This window comes from Tauraco erythrolophus, chromosome 5, assembly GCF_009769465.1.
Source record: "Tauraco erythrolophus isolate bTauEry1 chromosome 5, bTauEry1.pri, whole genome shotgun sequence".
Lineage (NCBI taxonomy): Eukaryota > Metazoa > Chordata > Aves > Musophagiformes > Musophagidae > Tauraco > Tauraco erythrolophus.
In genome coordinates this window covers 39,717,227-39,737,979 of record NC_141469.1, presented here as the reverse complement: position 1 = coordinate 39,737,979, position 20,753 = coordinate 39,717,227, and the positions used below count along the sequence as shown (strand labels likewise).

Here is a 20,753-nt window from a genome sequence, read left to right as displayed (position 1 = left end):
TTTTCAAACAGATTTATCCTGAAGGGTCCTAGGACAGTCCAGCTGTTTTGATTGAGTAGAATCAGAACAATCTGGAGAAGAACATTGGGCTACATTTATGAAGAATGTGAATGTACTCTGCTAAAGAGAAACTGTATTTATGAAGAATGTGAATCTTCTCTAATGCTAAAGAGAAACTGTAAACTCTTTGGTTTCTCTTTTTTCATATTGGAAGTTATGGCTGAATTCTTTTATTCGTTCTCTTGCTGTTGCTGCTGTTGGCTTTATGCTCCTGGAATTACTGCTTTTGTGTGAGACAACATGGTAGGGGTAGGAGCTGTGTGTGCCACTTGCAGGCTTTGATTTACTCCTACATGGTTCTTCAGTAAGGTCAGAGCATTGCTGAACTAGTCTTATAAATTTCACACAAAGTGAGATTTCAACAAATTCTAACAATATTTCAGAAGGTTATCTTAAGAAGCTTGGGCTTCTGCTGTAACAGGTCTCAAATGTGTCACCCGAGAGGTGTAATCCTGATCTCTAGACTATGCTCAAACAGAATTTTCTCTCTCACATTGTTGTTTTGAAAGAATTACTGACATTGCTTTGAAATACAATATTGTCACTTGGAATCATCTCTTAAAGAAGTCCTTTAAGAATGGAGAGGAGCCCTTTTAAACACACATTTTCCAGCAAAAGCAATTTTAACTAAGCAGTTGTTAGAATTTTATTTATTCAACTGTAATGAGCCCTGGAGTATTTAAGGCAGAAAGATAAAGTTTCTGCAAATCTGAAAAAGCTCACAGTCTAGAAGTTATTAACTAGTAATTTGAGGGGAGAAAATAACATGTTTCTTGTACTGTTTTTATGAATTCATTTAGCAGGGATTTATATGATAAAGATAGTTTAGGAGGGATTTCAATAAACGTGGTACAGCATCTTCTTTAGTAGCATCATTGTCTGAGGGGATGAGATGAAAACATCAAATACCAAATGAGATATGTTAGTCCCACAAATTTGTGTAAGGAATATTTAACCACAATAACAAATAAAGTTTAGACAAAATCTCTGATGATTAGATCCCCAGGCTAGTATTCTTAATAACATTTAGAAGAATATAATAAAAATCCCATGTAGAAAAATAACATTCCAACTTAGAAATGCCACAGGATCAAAGGTTTCACTGGGAAATATACTTTCGTTTCTTTGATATGTCTTCCCTGCAACTGTGATTAAAAGATAAAATTCTTTTGAGTAGGGTGGTTTCATACAATGCTTCACTTGGAACTGAAGAGCAATTAGGAATGGATTTTTCTGTATATAAATATAAACATGTTATTTTAGTGAATGCATTTTCTATCTGCTAATGATACATATTTATTTTAATTTTATCAGATAGTTATCCTGCCTGACAAAAGAAATGGTAACAACCTTGACATCAGTAGGACCCTAAAGGCTTAATCACTTCCAGCTACAGCTTTGACAGCAAGAGAGATTATTATCCACTGCTTTCTCACAGCCATTTGTCACTCTGGGGAGCTTATTGTCCTCCCAGATCTATTAGCTCAGTCTCAAAAATAAACCACATCAGTGTAAACAGTTTCAATAGTATTTTGCTACCATGTCTAAGGATATATATGTGCTGAGTAATGAGATTTTTTCTGAATTAACTGCCATAATGATTGTGTCACTGCTTACTCATGGATAGAAAGAAAAATGGTAGATGTTAATTTGGGGTATATTGCACCTTGAAAAATAGCCAGGTTTGATCTCAAGAACTCATTAAGCTATACTTTAATAAAGTGCTGTAGTAAATTGCTTATTGATTCTGAAGCACTGACCGATGGATGATCAGGCTGCTTTCTCAATGCTCTTTATCCTGTTCCCTCCTTCTTTTTTTTTTTTTTTTTTTTAATGTAGTTAGCAAGTATGTGAAGTTGTCCAATACTAGTGCTACAGATGGCAAAAGCATTACAGTTTTTAGTTGCAAGAATTAAAGAGTGTAAATACCTTCTAAAAGTCGATAATTACAAATGGGAGTGACACTTTGAAAAAAAAACAACAAACTTGCTAAATTGCTCAAGGAAAATTAATACCAAATACCTACAGGTTTTTTTTTAAACAAAGCTTAATTAGTTAGGACTTATCTAGCTATCATTGATTATTTATTCCAAACAGTTGCCAAAAAGATTTCCAAAAGGAGTTTTGTTATGTATCTTTTTTTTCTCGGTCAGTCCAAGCTCTTTTGTTAGGAGAAGATATCTCGAAAGAAATTCGTTCAGATGGCCCACTTCCTGAACCTCAGTAATTTCCTGAAGTTTCAGGACTCAGACTTCCTTTACAGGTAATTGCAGACAGAATGATCCGTATCATTGCTTAGTGGAGTGCAGCCACTCAAATGGGTTTGACTGTCCAGAGTGTTGATTTCCCCAAATGTGTTTTCCCCAACCGTAAGTGATCTGGAAGAAAAAGGAGAGTGCTACTCTACTTTTCTGAGCTGGCTAATAATCCTCCTTGTGACACAGGTCAGCAAAACAAGAATTTTCTGGGCGGTTTCTGTCCTACTCACAGGATCAGGCTTTCATGCAAACATTCTCTACGTACAGAGCAGCAGCATCAATTTAAAAATCACACAATGTGTTTTCTTATTTTTGAGAACACCAGAACCAGTAGAGAGATTTTATTTCTTAATAAGAAAATGTAGATGTAAGTCACAAAAAATTGTCGTTAGAAACTCATATCAGAAATAATATCTTAAACAATTACTGTTCTTTTTTAAACAAATCTAATTTCTGTCAGTATCTCCAGTGTTCTAGTTTTATAGGTCAACAGCAACACTTTGCTCACTACCTCCTAGTAGACCTTTGAAAACCATTGAATTATACATTGTTTAGAAAATACAAGCTGATGTTTTAATGCCTGTTTTAATATTATTTTTTTCATTTCATCAGAAATACTTAGTAGGATTCTTTTCTTTAAAAGTAAATAAAGGCAGCCAAATAGAATAGCTGTTCTGTTGCAGCCGATTACAAAAGGAGATAGAAAGTTTTGCGAAAATGCTGTAGTTGGGAAGTTACTGTCTGAATCAGGAGCATTCTTCCATATTAGTGGCATAGAATTCTGATTAATTCTGGATCTCTCTCTTAAATTTGTACTGTCTGTGAATAAATAAAATTAGATTAATTGAATGGGCATCAGATTTTTAGAAGGAATTAAAATTTGACCCTTCCCTTGCTACTGCGTCTTTCAACATATACTGTGTCACTGAGTTGCTATCATAGAATCATAGAATGGTTAGGATTGGAAGGGACCTCAAAGATCATCTAGTTTCAACCTCCCTGCCATGGGCAGGGAAACCATCCAATACACCAGATTGCCCAAAGCCTCATCCAACTTGGCCTTGAACACTTCCAGAGATGGGATATGGCACCAATCATTCTTACCTAGCTGGACTGAGTTGAGATAATGAACTACTAATTAACTACTCAACTCAAGGTACCTATCCTGCCTACAAGAGGCAGGCCATTTCCTCCTGGCTGTGGAGGATGCAACAGTGTCCTTGGTGCTGCAGCCCAGGCTGGTGAGCAACAATGGGTCATCTGCAACTTCTCTTACTCTCTTAATTCTTATTACATAGAGTGACAGTTGTTGGTCCTCCTGAAAGTAACTGTAGTGACATGTATCAAAAATTCTGATATATATAATTTTGTCAATCCATGTCCAAGACTAGAAATGAAAAGTACTTTCTATGCAAATAATTTTCTACTCTATTATCTTATTGCTTTAATTCTGTTTCCCAGTCTTTAACAATTGACACTAGCTCTAGCGTGTCTCTTCCAAAGCGATCTAGCTACCTTTTTACAAGCTAACTACTCTATCCATAGTATAGTTCCTGTGCTCTGGTTTGTCAAACTGTTGCATTCTCTTTTAATTCATTTCTAAAAAGCACACCTAATCCATTTTATTTCATTTACATAGATTAATAATATCTGTTATTTTACCATTTTCTGTATTGAGTCACAAGTGGAAAAGCTTGAGAGCTCCTGTATTACTGATTTGAATTTGGACTGTTAAGTATTTGCTTACGTGCTTTTCTAGTTGCAGAACTTTTACACAAGAATTGGCATTCACGTATTCTGTACTCTACAGTAATAGCAATTAACCATATTTTGATGACTATCAGTACAGAACACCAAAGCAGGTGGTTTATAGTCATGTATTAGTCTTCTTGAATGTGGATTTTGTTCAACAGAATTAAGGATTTGTTCCATTGAGTTAAAATCACACCATATTCTATGTAAAACAAAACCTACAATGAACTATTTATTATATTCAGATGTTTCTGGGAGTTCCACAAGCAAAAAGGACTGCAAATTCAACAGCTTACCATTACTCATATTTTCCTTCCATAATTTTGAATAACAATTAAGAGGTTTTATCTACCTAGCTATTAGTCATCTAGTAATCTTCTTAGAAATAAATTACTGTTTATTTTGTGCATAAACAACTAAGCAATATAATAAGAAACAGAGTACTACTTCTCCTGCTTGGATTTAATTTAGACCAGAAAAATTGAGTGCTTTATTCAAATATAAAGTGACAATTATTTACCAAGGGCTGTATAATTTTTTCTTTTTGTTTCATTCTTTTTAAGAAATTACTACAGATTTATATATCTACTTATAATATTTCTTTGTTTATGTCTTAATTAGAAAGTGTATTAATTAAAAATGTTAAAAAATTATAATATGTGTAGTCATTCTGGATTTTTTAGTGGGACATAAGTATTTTTATGAGAATTTATATAACTACATATATTTATTAATATATTAATATGGTTACACCTCTATCTGCTCACCTGATTTTAAACTGAGCCACAAAACCCATATAATTTTGCAGATAGCATTTTAGACCTTAAAGCTTCTGTCTTAGAGCAGCTTACATTAGACAGGTGTGCTATTTGTATTTGTGCATGTATGTGTAAGAATCCATAATGAATTTTGTTATTTCTCTACTTTATTGTGTCTGCCTTATTTACATTGTCCAGGAGTTATTGCCAAGTCTCTATATTTCACACTTTAAAGAGTTAACTGTGGCTTCTGGAAGAGAAGAGAGCAGCATGAGGATAACTGCCAAATTATAATATTAAAAAAGTCCAAGATATTGTATTTAATTGCAGTCAACAGTGGAATTGGTCTGGAAAAGAAAACTAAAAAACAAAAAAAAGCCCTATCAGAGCCTTCTGTGAAAGAAAATAGCATGTGGATTAGCTTGCTTTTAGGCCTGAAAAAAACAGTACCCAGCAGGAGAATTTATTGCAGTATGACAAGAGTATGTGTTGTCAGAATCCCTGGGGAATCTCTGAACTGAGCAGATTTGCCCTGGCAAGAACTCCCAAGTCAATAACTCTTGCTCTAATGGGACTTTGCAAATACATTTTTTTATTAGTGATAGGACCCTTGGGGCAGGGGTTTCTTTGCTGGGAGCTTGCTTCTTGTTGTGTCCTGTGTGCTAGAGTTAATATAGAAGTGATCTTCCCACCTACTCTCTCTCTCCCACATTTATTCACTTGTAGATATACATTCCTTTAGTTGTTCCTTTTTACACAAACTGGTATGTGTTATTGCACATGATTACTTTACTGATTATTTTAGCTGAAAATTTTGAACACTAAATGGAAAAACATTTATTAATAAGGAATGAGAAAGACATAGGGATTTTATGTATAGCAGATAAGTTACAACTGATTTATACCAGGATCTCTCAAGTTCAAAAGTCAGATGTATTTCTTCTGATTGACACCAGGTAAGCAGGATAGTATCCTCTTCAATAAATTATTACTTGTTTGGAAACAATTGTCTCAAATCATGAGGATTATGACCGTGAGAGCTGCAATCCCAGCATATCTTCTTCCTTCACAGTTGAAACCTCTGTCAGGCTCAGTGTAAGGGTTTGCTTCATGTAGCTCATGACAGAGCACTGCAAAGGCTCTTTGGCTAAAGAAAAAATCAAGCATTTCTTCCTGTTCAGTAGCTTCCACTAGTCCTTCTTTTGTTCTTTCTAGTAATTGTTTTGAGTTTTTAAAAAAATCCTTTGTTATTTATTAACATTCTGTATGAGATTATTGCCTCAGGATCAGAGTCAGCTTGGGATTTATTGCAGTAGGTATCTTGCAAACGTAAACTAATATCTTTGTCCTCCCACACATAGTAGGACCCAAGCGACCAGTAGGTAGATGAGGAGCCACTGATAAAAGTAGAAATAAAAGACAAATAAAAGGCAAAGCATTTAATGTTTTAAATGCCTTTATTCATGCCCTTCACAGCTCTCCATGTTTCTATGTAAAAATTCAATCTAGTTTTAGCTCAGCACACAAATAGAAGAGTCTAAAGGGATGGCTGAAGAACATGGTCAGGTTCTCATTTCCTTGTGCATGCAGTGATATGAGTAGAAAGAGTTAAAGTCTTAGCTAGAAATTCAGAGAACTGGGTGATGAAAAGTTGAGATAAACAAGGGAACAAAGGAAGACATCAACTTTATATTAAAGTAATGACTCTAAATGAATTATATATAGTCAAATTGTGGAGTTTCTACAAGGCAAGAAGGGAATATTGCTGCCAGAGGAGAGACATAGGGAGGGAAGTTTGAGATCTTTATCCAGGCTATAGAGCAGTTTATGTCAGGACAATACATTTATGTTAAGGCAAAAAAATTATCTTAGCAGCAGATTTTGAACAGACTGCAGGACGTACTCACTAAAACTAGGAATGTAATAAATGCTCAACAAGTGAGAACAGTAATATGAAGGTTATAAGGAGAAATGGAAGCTGCAGGCAAAAGAGAAGAAATTGAGCAGTAGCAACTGAAAAGCCCTGCATCCACAGAAAACTACATGTTTTAATAGTTACTAAATCAGGAGGATGTAATCAAACATCCCTACCTGTTGCAGCAGTTTCTTTCTTTTATCTTGCAGCCTGACTTGCCACAGGGAAGGCTTGTAATCAGCATCTGCATGCTGCAGTCAGTGTTTGTGTGTGTGCCTGTGCATGCAAGTGTTGGTTCATAGAGAAAAACATATTTAAAAAGCTGTACAAAATATAAAGGTTTAAACTCTTAATTCAGTAAATGACCTTTCTTTTGTGTGTCAACGTCATTCCTTCCTTAGGTCCTTTGCAACTCAGCAAAGCATCAAGATGGAAAGCTAGTGATGAGCTGAAACATTTTCCTAATATTTTTGTGCAAAAGTTTCAAAGTTCCTCTATAAGCCAGGATACTCTTTGTATCTCCTTGTTTAAGCAACTGATTTTATTACAATTTTTGGCTGATGGAAACAAAAGGACTTTGCTCCAATTGTCTTCATAACGTTCTGTGAATTAACCAGCCTTTAAAATGTGGTAATTCATAGAAAAACTAACAGAAATAGATTTTTGGATTTTTTTTTAATACCTATTGCAAGTGTTAGATATATCTCATTGTTATGACAGTGTATAATCATCTAATATTTTTTCAAGCTGTTGTTTTAATAATTTCATTGTTTTACTCTACATGATATCCTTCAGCTGAAATAGAATAGATGCCTTTCAAAACACTAATGGACAAAGCTGACAATAAATGTAATTTCTAATCTCGGAAAGTAGCTTGGAATACCTCAACTTCTTTCTTTCGTAAGGATTAGCAGGAGAACACTCTTCATCTTCCCCCCAGCTCTGTGATGTAGAAAATGAGATCATGGTTCAGCACTATGTGAACTTTGGCAGCAACATAGACCTAGGAAGCTCCCACTTTCCCAGGTTAGCCATTCATTTTCATCCTACCTGAATACATCACTGTCGCAGGCATGCAGACAAAATTATTTGCAGTGATGTGCTGTCAGACGCATCAAGAAATAGAATCGGGTTTGCATAGGAGAAGGCTGTTCTTAAGCAGTGCGATGCTGTGATGGGAATCAATGTGAGGGAAGAGAAGACTAGTCAGGGACCATCAGTTCAGGGAGTTGGGTCTCCCTCTCACAGATGCCATCGAATCACAGACTTAGTTTGACTTAGAGGAAGAAATTTTGCTTTTTTTTGTACTTTGTAAGTTATTTAAGCATTATTTCAAAATAGTGCAAATGCATCCTAGTATTTTACATATTTGCAAATATGTGGTCCTGAATTTTAATAAGCCTTTAAACTGCACATGAAATTTTTATCAGTTAAGATCTTGTATTCACCACTGCTAAGGAGAATTTGTTGCTTTAAAGTCACTTCTTTAATTATGACATTTAGAACACTAGTGAAAACTTGACAGTATTTGAACAGTGCTATCCAGATCATTAACTCTTAAACCTATCTGAGATAAATTATAGTCTCAGAATGCAACTGTAGTCAAGATGGACTATAAGACCGAGTAGAAGTTCTGCATTTTGGCACAAGGTCATGTTTGTGTAACAAGTTACACACTGGTCCTTATAAAGGATAAGATTTGTAAGAATGTATTTGTTACTTCTAGCCAGCCTAGTTGCAAATCCATCACACTTACCCAGACACCAGAATTCATCATAAGCACATACAAGGTATTTTTAATTAACTTACTGCTTGTTAAGACTGTCATCTGTTGCGTGCTTGGAGGTGGTTTTCAAGCTGGAACTGTACACACAGTTGTATAAGCTACAAGACTAGCTGCATCATTCTTAAGGAAACCGGAACACTTTTGAAATAAACCACTGTTCTTACTACTTTGTTAGTAGGAATACTGCACTGCATCTAACTACGCTGAGTAATTAATAATAGCTCAAATCTGTACCAAGGAAATGCAAATGTAAACATCATGTTACACTTGGTTTTAAGGCTAGTTGATCAACAGGAAGGACTGATACTCTTTTCTGGTTTTTTCTTTATAATATTTTTAATGAAGCATTTAATGAACGGCACTATTTTTGTTTTCTTTAAATCTCTTTGCAAAAGAGAAAAGTATATTCTTCATTATTTTATTGTGCCCCTTTTCTGTCTTGTTCAAAAATGTTATTTTTCTGGAAGGAGGATACAGATTATCAGTGAAAAGTAGAGCACTTTACCTCAAGACTGGCAGCTTAGCAACTGAAAACTATCAGTGTTTAAGAAAGGCTTGGTGTCTTCTGTACAAAGGTGGTGTAATGTCACCATCAGCCCAAATCAAAATGAGCTTTATGCAAACTGTTGAAATATGTAGAAAAATGTTAGCAATCCAAGTATGGAATATAAAACTTTAGCTCTAGACAGATCCTACTGAACTCTGTGGAAAATTTGCTGTTGACTTTGACAACGGGCTTGGAGGTGACCTCCTCCTGAACCATCTAGGTCACAGCTGACTCTCTTGGGGCTAGTTTAGCAGAATTGAAAAGCGTGCACTGGTTTCATGTCACCATTTCGTGAAAGTTGTGTGAGCTCTCAACAAAACATCTCTCCTAAGAACTAAATTCATATAAAGGATTTTAAAAACACATTATGATGACAACCTGGAGCACTGCAGGTTAATTATTTTCACTTAGAATAATTGAATAACAGTGTGAACACTATAAAGTTACACTCCACAAATTATTTATTAAAAGTATTTCTTTCTGGTCTTCTCTAGCTCTCCTACTGAGTATGAAAAGACTTTTCTCTACAAGTATAGACGCGCTTTTTAAGGGATGTTATACCACGCCCTACATACATGATTTGGGAGAAACACAGACACTTGCCCCCCAGCAGCCAGCACCAGACAATGGGCTGTGACCTGTAGTCCCGCTCCAGCTGCCAGCACTGAGACCCTCACTCACACTGGATCCCCTGATAGCTGGTTTTCAGGACATGCACCGTTCCCAGGCCAGTGGCTGTGGCCAAGACCCTCACCCGCTCCTCTGGGCAGCACAGAGACCTCACTGTCTACAGTACTGACACCACATGCCGGGGGGCACCTGCACCCCTAGTCTGAGTCCAGCTGCTGGCCCTTTGGCAAATGTAAGCATATCTGAGTCCAGCATTGCGCATGTTCACGTACACCCTACACATAGTTTAGAGGAGAAGCTAATTATGGATATAATAAATATTTGAAAATTCTTTCAAAATTTTTAATATCACTCAATTTAATTTTTCAGTCTAATTCTTAACTCTTTAACATTTTTACTTTTTCTCTCCTTTTCCTTTCTCTGCTGAACCCTTCTTTATTCTAGCTCATCTCATATCACTCATTTGACTTCTTTCCATCATCCGTCACTCACTTTTGAAAGACTCATTTTTTTTGTCTTCTGCTGGTCTCTCTGATCTTTTTACAACGTAAAAATACCTCTCTGCTTTCATATTGCACAGCACAGGCACTACATATCACTATTTTTTAGTTCCCTGTTTAGAACTGTTCCTTCATTTTGATCGAAGCATCCGTGAGCGTTACTCCATTGCAAAACTCAATGAATCTCTCCTAAACCAGGTAAACTAAGTTTATTATCACTATTTAATCACAATCAGTAATTCAACCTCTTTAACAGACTTCCTTTACGGGTTCATGCTACCATGCCTGCTATACTGAGCCTACCAGCCCCGTAAGCAAAGGAGTGCTCAGAGAATAATTATTCTTCAGTCTTTGTATCCATAAGGCATCTGCAAGATCTCAGGTTCCTCAGCATCACTTGCTTTCATCTGCCAATCTGTTACACCAAATTGCCTGTAAATAGACAGAGACAGTGTGATTTTTCTTAAGTTGAGTGTCCTTCCTGAATACGAAATAAAGCATTCTTGAGTCATATAAAGGTTTTCTTTGGTGCAGAGTTTATATTTGCTGCTTGTTTCTTTGAGAGAAGTCATTCCATAAAAGCTATACAAACATGTTTGAGTCAAAGTCTATTGAAAAATAAAAATAATAGTTCTTTTATCTCTTTTCATTCCTACTTACACACTGGGTTTTAAGTCTGTTAGAAAATGTCACATACAAAAGCTGTTAGCTATTAAGTTCTGTAGTTCAGAATTTCTATTTCAATTTTATAATCCCTTTGAGCAATACTAAATTAGGAATTTCATTAAGAATAGCATACAGCTATTTTATTGCTCAGGATAGAAGAAGAGCCTAAATTAAAACTATTGTACTGAACAGATTTTTTTATTATTTGTTTTAAATTTCTTTGCACCATATATTACACTCTTCTTTAAGTATTATTTTCCTTTCAACTCGTATCTCCTCTAACTTCAAACCTTCTTCTTCCTAATCTGTCCCCTTCCTAGATCCCCACAAGATAACTAACTTTCTGTGGTGTAATTTATTGTGTGATTGTTTGTATATAGTACAGTTAGGTGAAAACGTCTATATTCTTCTCATAAACAACAGAAGGGGAAAAAAATAAAGGAAACTGCATAGCTCAGAGTAGCAATCAAACAAATCTAGTTCATTGTGCATTGTCTCATATGCTCATATGGTCCACTTCAAGTGAGATTTTTCTAAAGAAAGCAAGTGATCTGGTATGTTTCCTGTCGTAGGGGACCAGCTTAATTTTACCCATGCTCTGGGAGTGCATGTGAAAGTGTATTAAGCAGTATTAAATGAACAGAGCGATATTGAAGAACTAGTATATTTTAAAGCTTTGCACTGAAGAAGCTCTAGAATCTTCAGTGTTTATGCTCCTGGAGTGGTTTATAACAGTTTTAGATAATGTTTGCATTAAACATTTGCATAGAAACTGTTCATAACATAAGCAGTTTTTCAGGTTGAAAAGCTGCACGTATGTCGTGGGAAGGCATGGTCTGAATAATAAAAGCTGTATTTGGGAAATTTAATGAAGACTGCAAGGACAAAAGTGTGGCCATTTCTCTGTTTTATATTTTTTATACTTTGACACATCTCTATTTCTTCTCTTCTGTATTAGCTTTTTCCTCTCTCATCTTTTCCATTTGCCCATCCCACAAATGTCCAACTGTAGTTACTGTTTTTGACAAGACCACCTGTTCTTTGTTCTTCATTTTCAATCCATGTTCAAGTTCTCTTGGCCTCCAGACTTTGGAATGACTCTGACCTCTAATTTATGGGCAGAGAAGTGTGACTACCAGCTCTTAATCTGTGTCTGCTATTGGAAGGCTGATTTAAAATGGCATATATGAGAGAATTTAAAGTGAAGGAGAGCAATCTTACTCTTGAGTAAGTGTTTCAAGGTAGTCCCTAAAATGCTGCCATCCATTTTTTCAGCTCAATACCTTCATGGCTTCTTCTTGTAGCAGACCTGATGTGGTTTATACGGCTTTAGTAGCCCATGAAGCTGATAGGTATATTTTGCAATGAAAAACAGAAAGTTAGGGGCAGTTGAGGAAGAATCACTAAAAATACATTTGTACTTATGAGATTAGCAAGAACGTTTTCCGGGCTTGGCAAAAAACGATGATCTGTTGAGTAGCCTACTGATAACTCACACAGTTCTTCAGCAGGTGTTTCCAAAGAACTGAGGCTAAGACTTATAAATATGTATGTTGTACATAATTTTATTTAATTCTCAGACTCACTACACAGAAGGAACACATATTCTGATTTGGCTGTCTTCCACACGTCCTGAACTGTGAATATGAAATCTGCACTTCATTTTGTCTCCCTTGCCTCTCCATCCATGCTGAACCATTAACAGTTTAAATTGGGCCAACAGCCCTTAAGGCCGTGGGAGGAATCCCATCATACAGCTGAAATTGAGTGTAAACCATTATGCCAAGAAAACACTTCATGCATTTCTTTTTTTGGTTTTCAGAATCTTTGTCACTTTCTACTAAAATTTCAGATTTAGAAAAATGACCTGTGCAGCTTTACTTTCAGGTCTTATACTAACCCTCTACCAAAAAGATCACATTCAGAACTAATGCAACATAGGCATTTTCCCCTTTTTCATGAGAAGACTCGTGAAAATCGTGTAGGTGAACAAGATCCAAATTCCAGCACTACTGGGAGATTAGTTGTACTGCCAAGGTTTTGGATGTGGCCAGCAAATTCTAAATAAATACTGCTGAGTAAAAAGTGGAGGGAGAATTAAACAGTGGAAGCTCATCTGCTGTCTTTGACAAATAAAAGAGGAGACTTTTAGAAATAATAAAAGTAAACAAAAATAAAAAAACATGGAGGGAAAAAGAGTGGGGGAAAAAGGAGGTAGTTTTACAGGTGACATTTCTCTTTTATTGACAGTGAAGGAAGAATTTGTTGGGAGAGTTGCCTCTAGTTTTTGAACTTCCTATGAAATAGGATGATTACCCGCCCCAAAAGCTCTTTTAAGTACTCAGATGACTGTGCCTTCTACATTGACATTTACCACCCAAATCCCATTACAAAGAGGCAGCAATGAGGTGAGAGGCAAGGCAGAAGAGTGCTTCTTTGAACAGAGGGTATTTGATGCAGACAGGAAAGGGGGACAAGACTTTGGGGGCAAGGGCAGCCACAGCATGGTCCATCTTGTGCACTTAGTGGGGATGTGAGACAGACTATCTGATTTATCTGCTACACCAGCAAAAAGTGCCCTACCTGCCCTCGCTTTCATGCTGACTACAAAGAAGTTGCAAAGAAAACAGTCGCTCTTAGAGAGATATTCTGACTCTGAAAACTCCTGCAAAAATCCCTTGGCTTGATAGTCTTTCCTGCGGTAGTCTCACCTGTCTCTATAACAACAGGGCAATATGTAGTATGTACTGTCTTTCTGAATCAGAAATTGTAAGTCCAAAAAAAGTAAATATGTAAAGAGTTACGATAGTCTCGGTATAGGTGTATATGGTTAGGAATATATGGTAATTTATAAATCACTTATAATTTACAAATAATAATTTTTATATTCTATCTCATCCTTTTCCCTGATCTTTTAAAGTCTTATATTACTATATCAATTTGTTATTTAATGAGGAAGAATTTTAGTACTTCTTTTTGTATTATTTTGTAAGCAGCAGTGTCAGATCTACATCAGCCTGTCGACATCTTGATATTGGAGTGACTAGGTCACACACATAACAATGATCTGGATGCTTTTGGCCAAATATGATTTTTAGAAGTAGCAATTCAGAAAACAATTGTACTGACCATGTGTATGCAGGATACTTTCCATATTTAACTTTTATTAATAAAATTATAGAGTCACAATTCTCTAGTTTAAATATCTGTAAACCAGAGATTTAAGCCATTGATGCATTTCTCAGTTGCAACTACAGATATAAATGATGCTCAATAGCAGTCACTCCTAAAGGATGTCTAGTATGCCCGATATCTATAGGCAGCACATATATCAGTACAGCAGTACCTAGATATGAGAATATGTAAGCCATGCTCCAGTTACAGAGCGTTTTGTGAAGTGTGAACACCTCTTGGGACAATTGCCCACAATTCCAGGTGGTGTCATACAAAGATGAGTTCTAGGACACTCCCACAGTGAATTCCGGGGAGAAGTGTGTCTCAGAGTTTAATTTTCATTGCACAGGAACAAATTATCAAACCCAAGAGCATGCAGCACCAGTTAGCTAACCTGAATTTGAAGAACCTTCACACTTAGCCCAGAGGAGTTTGTGGCTGATTGGGTTAGGGATAACAACTATGAAAATTCTGGACAACCAATTATTAAAAAAACAATGAAAAAGAGTTTGGAAAATTTGGCTGCTTCTGAACACCTCTTTGCAGGCTAAGAATAACTACGATGCTATTCTGGAATTTTGAAGGACACAGCATCAGTCCATCGTTATCACTGTGTTGGTGCTCCATGGCTTTTCATCTTTTCATGATCAGCCATTCTGAAGATTGGTAATATAATAAGAATCTCTTATTATATAATGAATAAATTTTAATCTAGCTTAGATTAATTAGCTTCTTAATGACCACAGCTTTTTCCTCAACATGTTTCAAACTGGGCAAATAGCTACAGAATTCACAGAAATTATTACAATATTTCATATTGATTAATAGTTTTAGTGTTTTGACATGTATTAAACACTGACTCAGCATAACTCCCATGTGCAACATGTTTTCTCTGTATTAAGTAGTCCTTTACTCATGAAAAATCACGTTGAAAGCTGTAGTACTGATCAGGAGGTCATATCAATGGACTGCAATAGCTGCAGAATAAACTGACTGCAGCCACTGAGAGAGAAAAACTTCCGTGCTGCTTCCTCATACTGTGAGAAGATAAACCAACTCCTTCACCTCTGTCCTTATCTTAGTGTCAGCATTTTAAATTAGCTGCCAGAAGTGAGTACAAAAATTGTACCATCCTTCTAAGTTTCTCCTCTGATATTACTTTCTTCCATATATTCTGTTTTATTTTTGACCTTGATCATACCACTGCAAAGCCTATATGGTTTGCATTGAATTCCATGAGCTTTTGTGTGAGCATTAAGGTAGCAAAATTGTTTGCTTACTCAAGGCTTTGAGCTTCAAAGTTTGTTTGAGCTTCAAAGTTTTGTTTGAGCTTTCCCTTTGGAAATAACACATCCCTTTAGGTTTTGCAAAGCGCTGTATACATCTTCAGTAATTACATAGGTTGTGGACCTATGTAATTATGTAAGTAATACATGGACAGTAAACCTTTGCAAACCTTAATTCAAATTAAAAAGCTAGAACTAGACATTTCTAGATCATGTGTATGCTAGAAGAATACCTAATAAGGAAAAAAATCTTTAAGATAAACAAATTTACTTTATGTTCAGATATCTACAGTACAGGCATAGTGTGATTCTGTAGACACTGCAAGCTGAGACCACAAGGTATCTGTTTAAAGACTCAGTTTTTATACTCAAACTGAAAATATAGAGTTTGAGGTACCCATCAGATCACAGATTGTCTTTTATCTTATGCATTTATCTGCACAGTGTTTCTGAGTTGAGCTGATGGTTAAGTGCTACAGATAATAAGTGTATTCATTCTTATTATTTGTATTAAAAGGTTTTGACATTTCCAGAGCTGCTTATTTAGGTCCACCTGACCTTGTGCTGAAACTGGATTGTTTTTTTCCTTCACTAGAGCTGCTGTTCTCCCAGAGGCAGAATTTGCCTGGTGATAGTTGGTTGATTTTCTTAAGGCTGTGGTTGAGTTTTTACTGGTTTTCCCCATTTCTTTAATTCCATTTCCTTCAATGGTTTACTCATGTACAAACTGAGAAATATTTTTTCTTTCGTTTACAGAGTTTAATATTCTTAAAGCCTCCTTCTGTTCTCCTTCTGTTCCCAATTGAGTACATATTTTCTCAAGATTGCCTACAAGCTCCACTTAGTGTTACAGGTGGGAGGTTCCCACTCTGGTTTGATGACAGAGGGAAAACTATTCTACATCATGTCACTAACACCAGCATTCAGCACAAGTGCCATAGTGGGAATAACCCAGGACTATCCTGGTGGCTGTGCCTCTAACACAGGAACTGTCAGTCGTGTCTTTCATTTCTTGCTCGTCTGTTTTTCATTCGTACTGTTGTGGCAAGAGCCATTGCAGAGCAGCGTTTGTGTTTGAGCACTTGCAGTGGAGATTAAAAGTACAGGAGTTGCATAATGTCCAAACTGAGCTCTACCTTTCTCAGGAACATAAATCATCTAGTCAGCTGTTTTACAGATGTTAATTCTGTCATTTGCAGCAAATATCTGTCCAGGAGATGCTTGCTCATGTGACCCATTTTGTATAAAACGGTTAGTTTGACCTCACAGGCCATTACTCTGACACTTTCCTTCATGGTAAAAAAGGGTAATGCTGTTCACCTGCTTTATGGCACATGAACATTAACTATTCAGCCATGTCAGTATTTAAAGATGAAAATATAAATAATACTTATTTTTATATATAAGTAGAATGTCAAATACTAAAGAAAAGGGAGACTGGCTACATATCATGATTGATAGTTTAATATTCAGAAAAGGCAAAAGTACCAGGTTGGTTATTGCTGTATGAATTATATGGGAAAACTAAGCCATGGAACTAGAAGACTGCCAGAAAGGACAACAAAAGATATGTTTAAGATTTTATTTGGGTTTTGTTTTGTTTTCCATATTAAACTTCAAAATCAAATAGACTTCAAAGTCTTTAAAATACTTTAGCATTGAAATTTTTACAAACACTCTTACCTTGTGTTGTTTCAAATACATAATCTGTTACTTCTCTGTTAGATGCTTTAAAGTGGTTTATAAGAACTTAAGTGGGTTACAAGAACTTTTTAAGAGATGCACACATACAAAAAAAAAAATCCCCTTAATCGGAAAGATACAAAGACAAAACAATTTTGTTGTCCTCTTCAAAAATTCTGGTTGCCCTTTGCAATTCAGGATGGCTGCCATCTGTTTGCCCTTTTCGCATCAGGATTCTGCTATAATAATGAACTCTGTAGCATGTACAGAAATTGTTCTCAAGCCTATGTTAACAGTCCTGATAATATATTTTTTAGGTTTCCTCTACGCTCAGAACAGTACCAAACGCAGCATTAAAGAGCGACTTATGAAGCTCTTGCCCTGCTCGGCTGCCAAAACGACATCTCCTGTTACTCAAAGCAAGTTTTATTTTTAATTTGATTTTTTTTTTTTTTAGGTTTGCATGCATCAAAAGTTATAGTTTCGTTAACTACTCATTTGAGAGACAAGATATCAACTGAAGTAATCGTGTGCTCTACTGAGGTTTAAAAGGAAGTGATGAACAAATTTATCTGTGCAGAGCAGGATGGCAAGATACCAGTGCCAGGGTCTGCCGTGTAGAAGCTGCTGGGTTGGCTCTTATGCTCCACAAGCTAGCTGAGAAGTGATTCACTGGTTAAATTAAATACCTGCTCTTGATGTATTTGAAAAGTGGTATCTTTTTGTGTAGATGTGTGCCCGTGTCTCTGTGTGCCTGCTATCCAATACGCAGGATAGTATCAGCAGTACTGGTCTGGGAGGAAAGGCTTGCCTTTGCAGGTGTTCACTATGTAATATTAAACGAGATCTAAAGTATGTGTTTGAAAGAAAAAAAAAAGATTGAAAACAAATGTGAAAGTAGAGATAAAGGAAAAGCACACTGACACTACCTTTAATGTCCTAATATGCTAATCTCCAGATTAGCTAACAGATAAAAATAGGAGGAGGGAGGGAGGGAGGGAGGAAGGGAAGGAGAGATCCATACATTGATATATACTTACATATATATATATATACCTAGATAGTGATAAATTGTAGTAGTAACGTTACTGTCTTCCTATATAAATGGGCTATTATAACTGATTTTAAAATATCCCTGTAGACCCAATTCAGTCTAGACTAGTTTGTCTTAATTCTAGGCACTAATCTGAACACCTAAAATTACAAGTTGAGTGGTCCCTATGCTTCCTGTATACTTTTCCGATAAACCCTATCAATCAATGTAAGGTAAAAAAAATACCTCCCAGAGCAGTTCTTTGTGTCCAGTGATTATGGGACAACCTGAGGCAACTTGGCTACAAACACAGGCCTCTATTAAGTGCCTAGACTTTGGTGATATGGATCTAGGCTTTCTTTTTGCTACCTCACTTCACTGTTTTTCATATGGTCCTCTTTAGAGAAGACTGTGGTACTTACTTTCCTTTCTAACTATTTGAGATCTCAAAGATGAAAAGCACTGAAGATGTGGATGCACAGTGACTTTTTCATGGTGGCTTCAGCTCATGTGTTTTACTTGAAAATAGAGTAGCTTAAAAAAGTCAATTACTGTCATGACACCTGCTAGTAATTCATTATGTAGTAGCTGCTTTCAGCTATGTGGCCTGAGTAGTATAGCCTTAAACTGTAATAGGAATCATAGAAACACAGAATGGTTTGGGTTGAAAGGGACTTTTAAAGATTGTCTAGTGCAACCTCCCTGCCATGGGCAGGGACATGTTTCACTAGATCAGGCTTCTCAAAGTCCTAACCAACCTGACCTTGCACACTTCTAATGATGGGGCATAGAATAGAAAAAGGAAATAAAATAGAAGGAATGGAAAGTTTGATCTGTTTGAAGTTGGTTGGAGAGTAACACGTCCTTCTTCCTTGAACATTTCTGTGTGAGGTTTTTGTCTGTACAGGTATCAAAAAGTATTTAGAGTCAGTCTTAATATCCTTGCCCATGCAAAACTTGTATTTTCTTTCTGGAAGTGTTTTATAAACCAGAAGAGAAGTCAAAATAAAACTTTCATTAAATATTTCATATTTGAGAACCAAGTAGTAAAAAAAGAGGCATTCGGCATTTTTCTCTGTACTCTCATCCATAATGAAATGCTATATTAAATAAGAAACTTACATTAAATGAAAGTATTATATTCAATAAGAATATCATTGTAGACACACATTGTTATTATCCCATTTTGACATAATGTGCTATTTGATTTCTGCTAGCATGAAAGAAGCAACATTGTAATGTACTGGGAACAAAGCCAGCAGTACCTACAATAACAACCACATAATGTGAATTCCTTAGAAATTTTAAGTGGAAAATTTTTAGAACAAGTAATTGTTGCAATATACATAGCCTGAATTTGCACTTCTATGCTTAACTTCTATCAATATGTGCAGAAAAATGTTGCTTGAAAAAATACAATCTTATTTCAACATTCCCATTCAACGAAGCATGTCAAACATATGCTTTTTCTTATTTGTATGCTTTAGCCTAGTAAGCCTAGACTTAAATCCATCCTTCCTTAGCTAAATTTTTAAATGCGTGTGCTAGAGATAGGACTAGACTCAAGAATGGTTTTGGAAAATAGAAGTGTGTGTGCATGCAGTTATTAAATAGATAGGGGAGCTATAATTTGGGGTTTGTGCAGGCAAATGCATGTGCACAATTTTTACAGATATGATCTGAGCTCTAAAGTTGGACATGCTTCTCCAACTGCCGTTATTTGAAGAGTATGTCTGCTTTTTGCATTGCTTTTACCATTTTGTTCTTTAATGAACAATGAAAGGTTCAAAGCATAGCTGCTGTGGCAAATATATTAAAAACTGTCTTTACTATTTAGCTGGAAGAAAGCTACTCATTAATGAAATCAGTAAGAATATTTTGTTTGATATATTGAGTGAATATGAACTTGTTTCTTTTTTTTTCAGTTGATAAATGTTAACCTTTTATAGGGGGAAAAAAAAGAACTTCTAGCTTTCTTAGGCTGAAGAAACTAGACAACTGAAATAACTTATTTTACTTTAATGACATAGAAATCATCAATGTTTAGAAATAAGTATATTTTCACAAATTTTTGAAGTGTACATTTTTTTCCAGCCCAGATAACAGTAACCATAAGCGTGAAGAAAAAAATTTAAAACCTTCAAGTGACTCATGAATGCCGTAATATTTTAATCAGCATAGTTGGCACATTATAGGAAAGTTTATTATTATCTTATTTTTGAATTTTTTATATCTATAAGAAGCTACAGAAATGTAGCATGAGAAGACTGTTATACTGAAACTTTTCATTAACAGAAAGACAACATGACCACACTGCAGTCTTCTACATTCTCACCAAATCATAAAAACGTGATTAAAATGTTTATTACTAAGGATATACAAAACATTGTGCTCAGCATCACATTGTCTGGCCTTTATCTCTAGCCTCACATTTATGATATATATTCATTTAGCTTCTAGAACAGCTTGTAGATGTCTCTCTAGATAGCCAGATGTTTCACAAATGGATGCTTAGAGAGCTCATTTCCAGTTAAGTTGCTTTCTGTCTAAACAATAGCCCATTTAAATCTCATATAAGTCTTGGCATATAAAATACAAGTGACTTTTCAACAGTATGTATTCTTTTGTCGTTTTGGTATAAGCACCTAGTGTTGACTTGCAGTTGACAAAAAAAAAAATCAGCTGCATATCTACAGCATGACATT

At 35.7% G+C, this 20,753-nt stretch overlaps 1 protein-coding gene across 4 annotated transcripts in view; it reads left to right on the top strand.

Moving 5' to 3' along the window:
• KCNIP4 (potassium voltage-gated channel interacting protein 4) overlaps window positions 1-20,753 on the top strand; it is a 356,486-nt gene that overhangs the window by 280,575 nt on the left and 55,158 nt on the right. The window contains exon 2 of one of the 4 annotated variants that reach the window (XM_086611446.1): window positions 17,333-17,434. The exons of the other annotated variants lie outside the window; for them this stretch is intronic. Within the exon in view, the coding sequence (XP_086467572.1) occupies window positions 17,333-17,434 (102 nt within the window). The remainder of the gene's footprint in view (window positions 1-17,332; window positions 17,435-20,753) is intronic. 4 annotated transcript variants of the gene reach the window in all.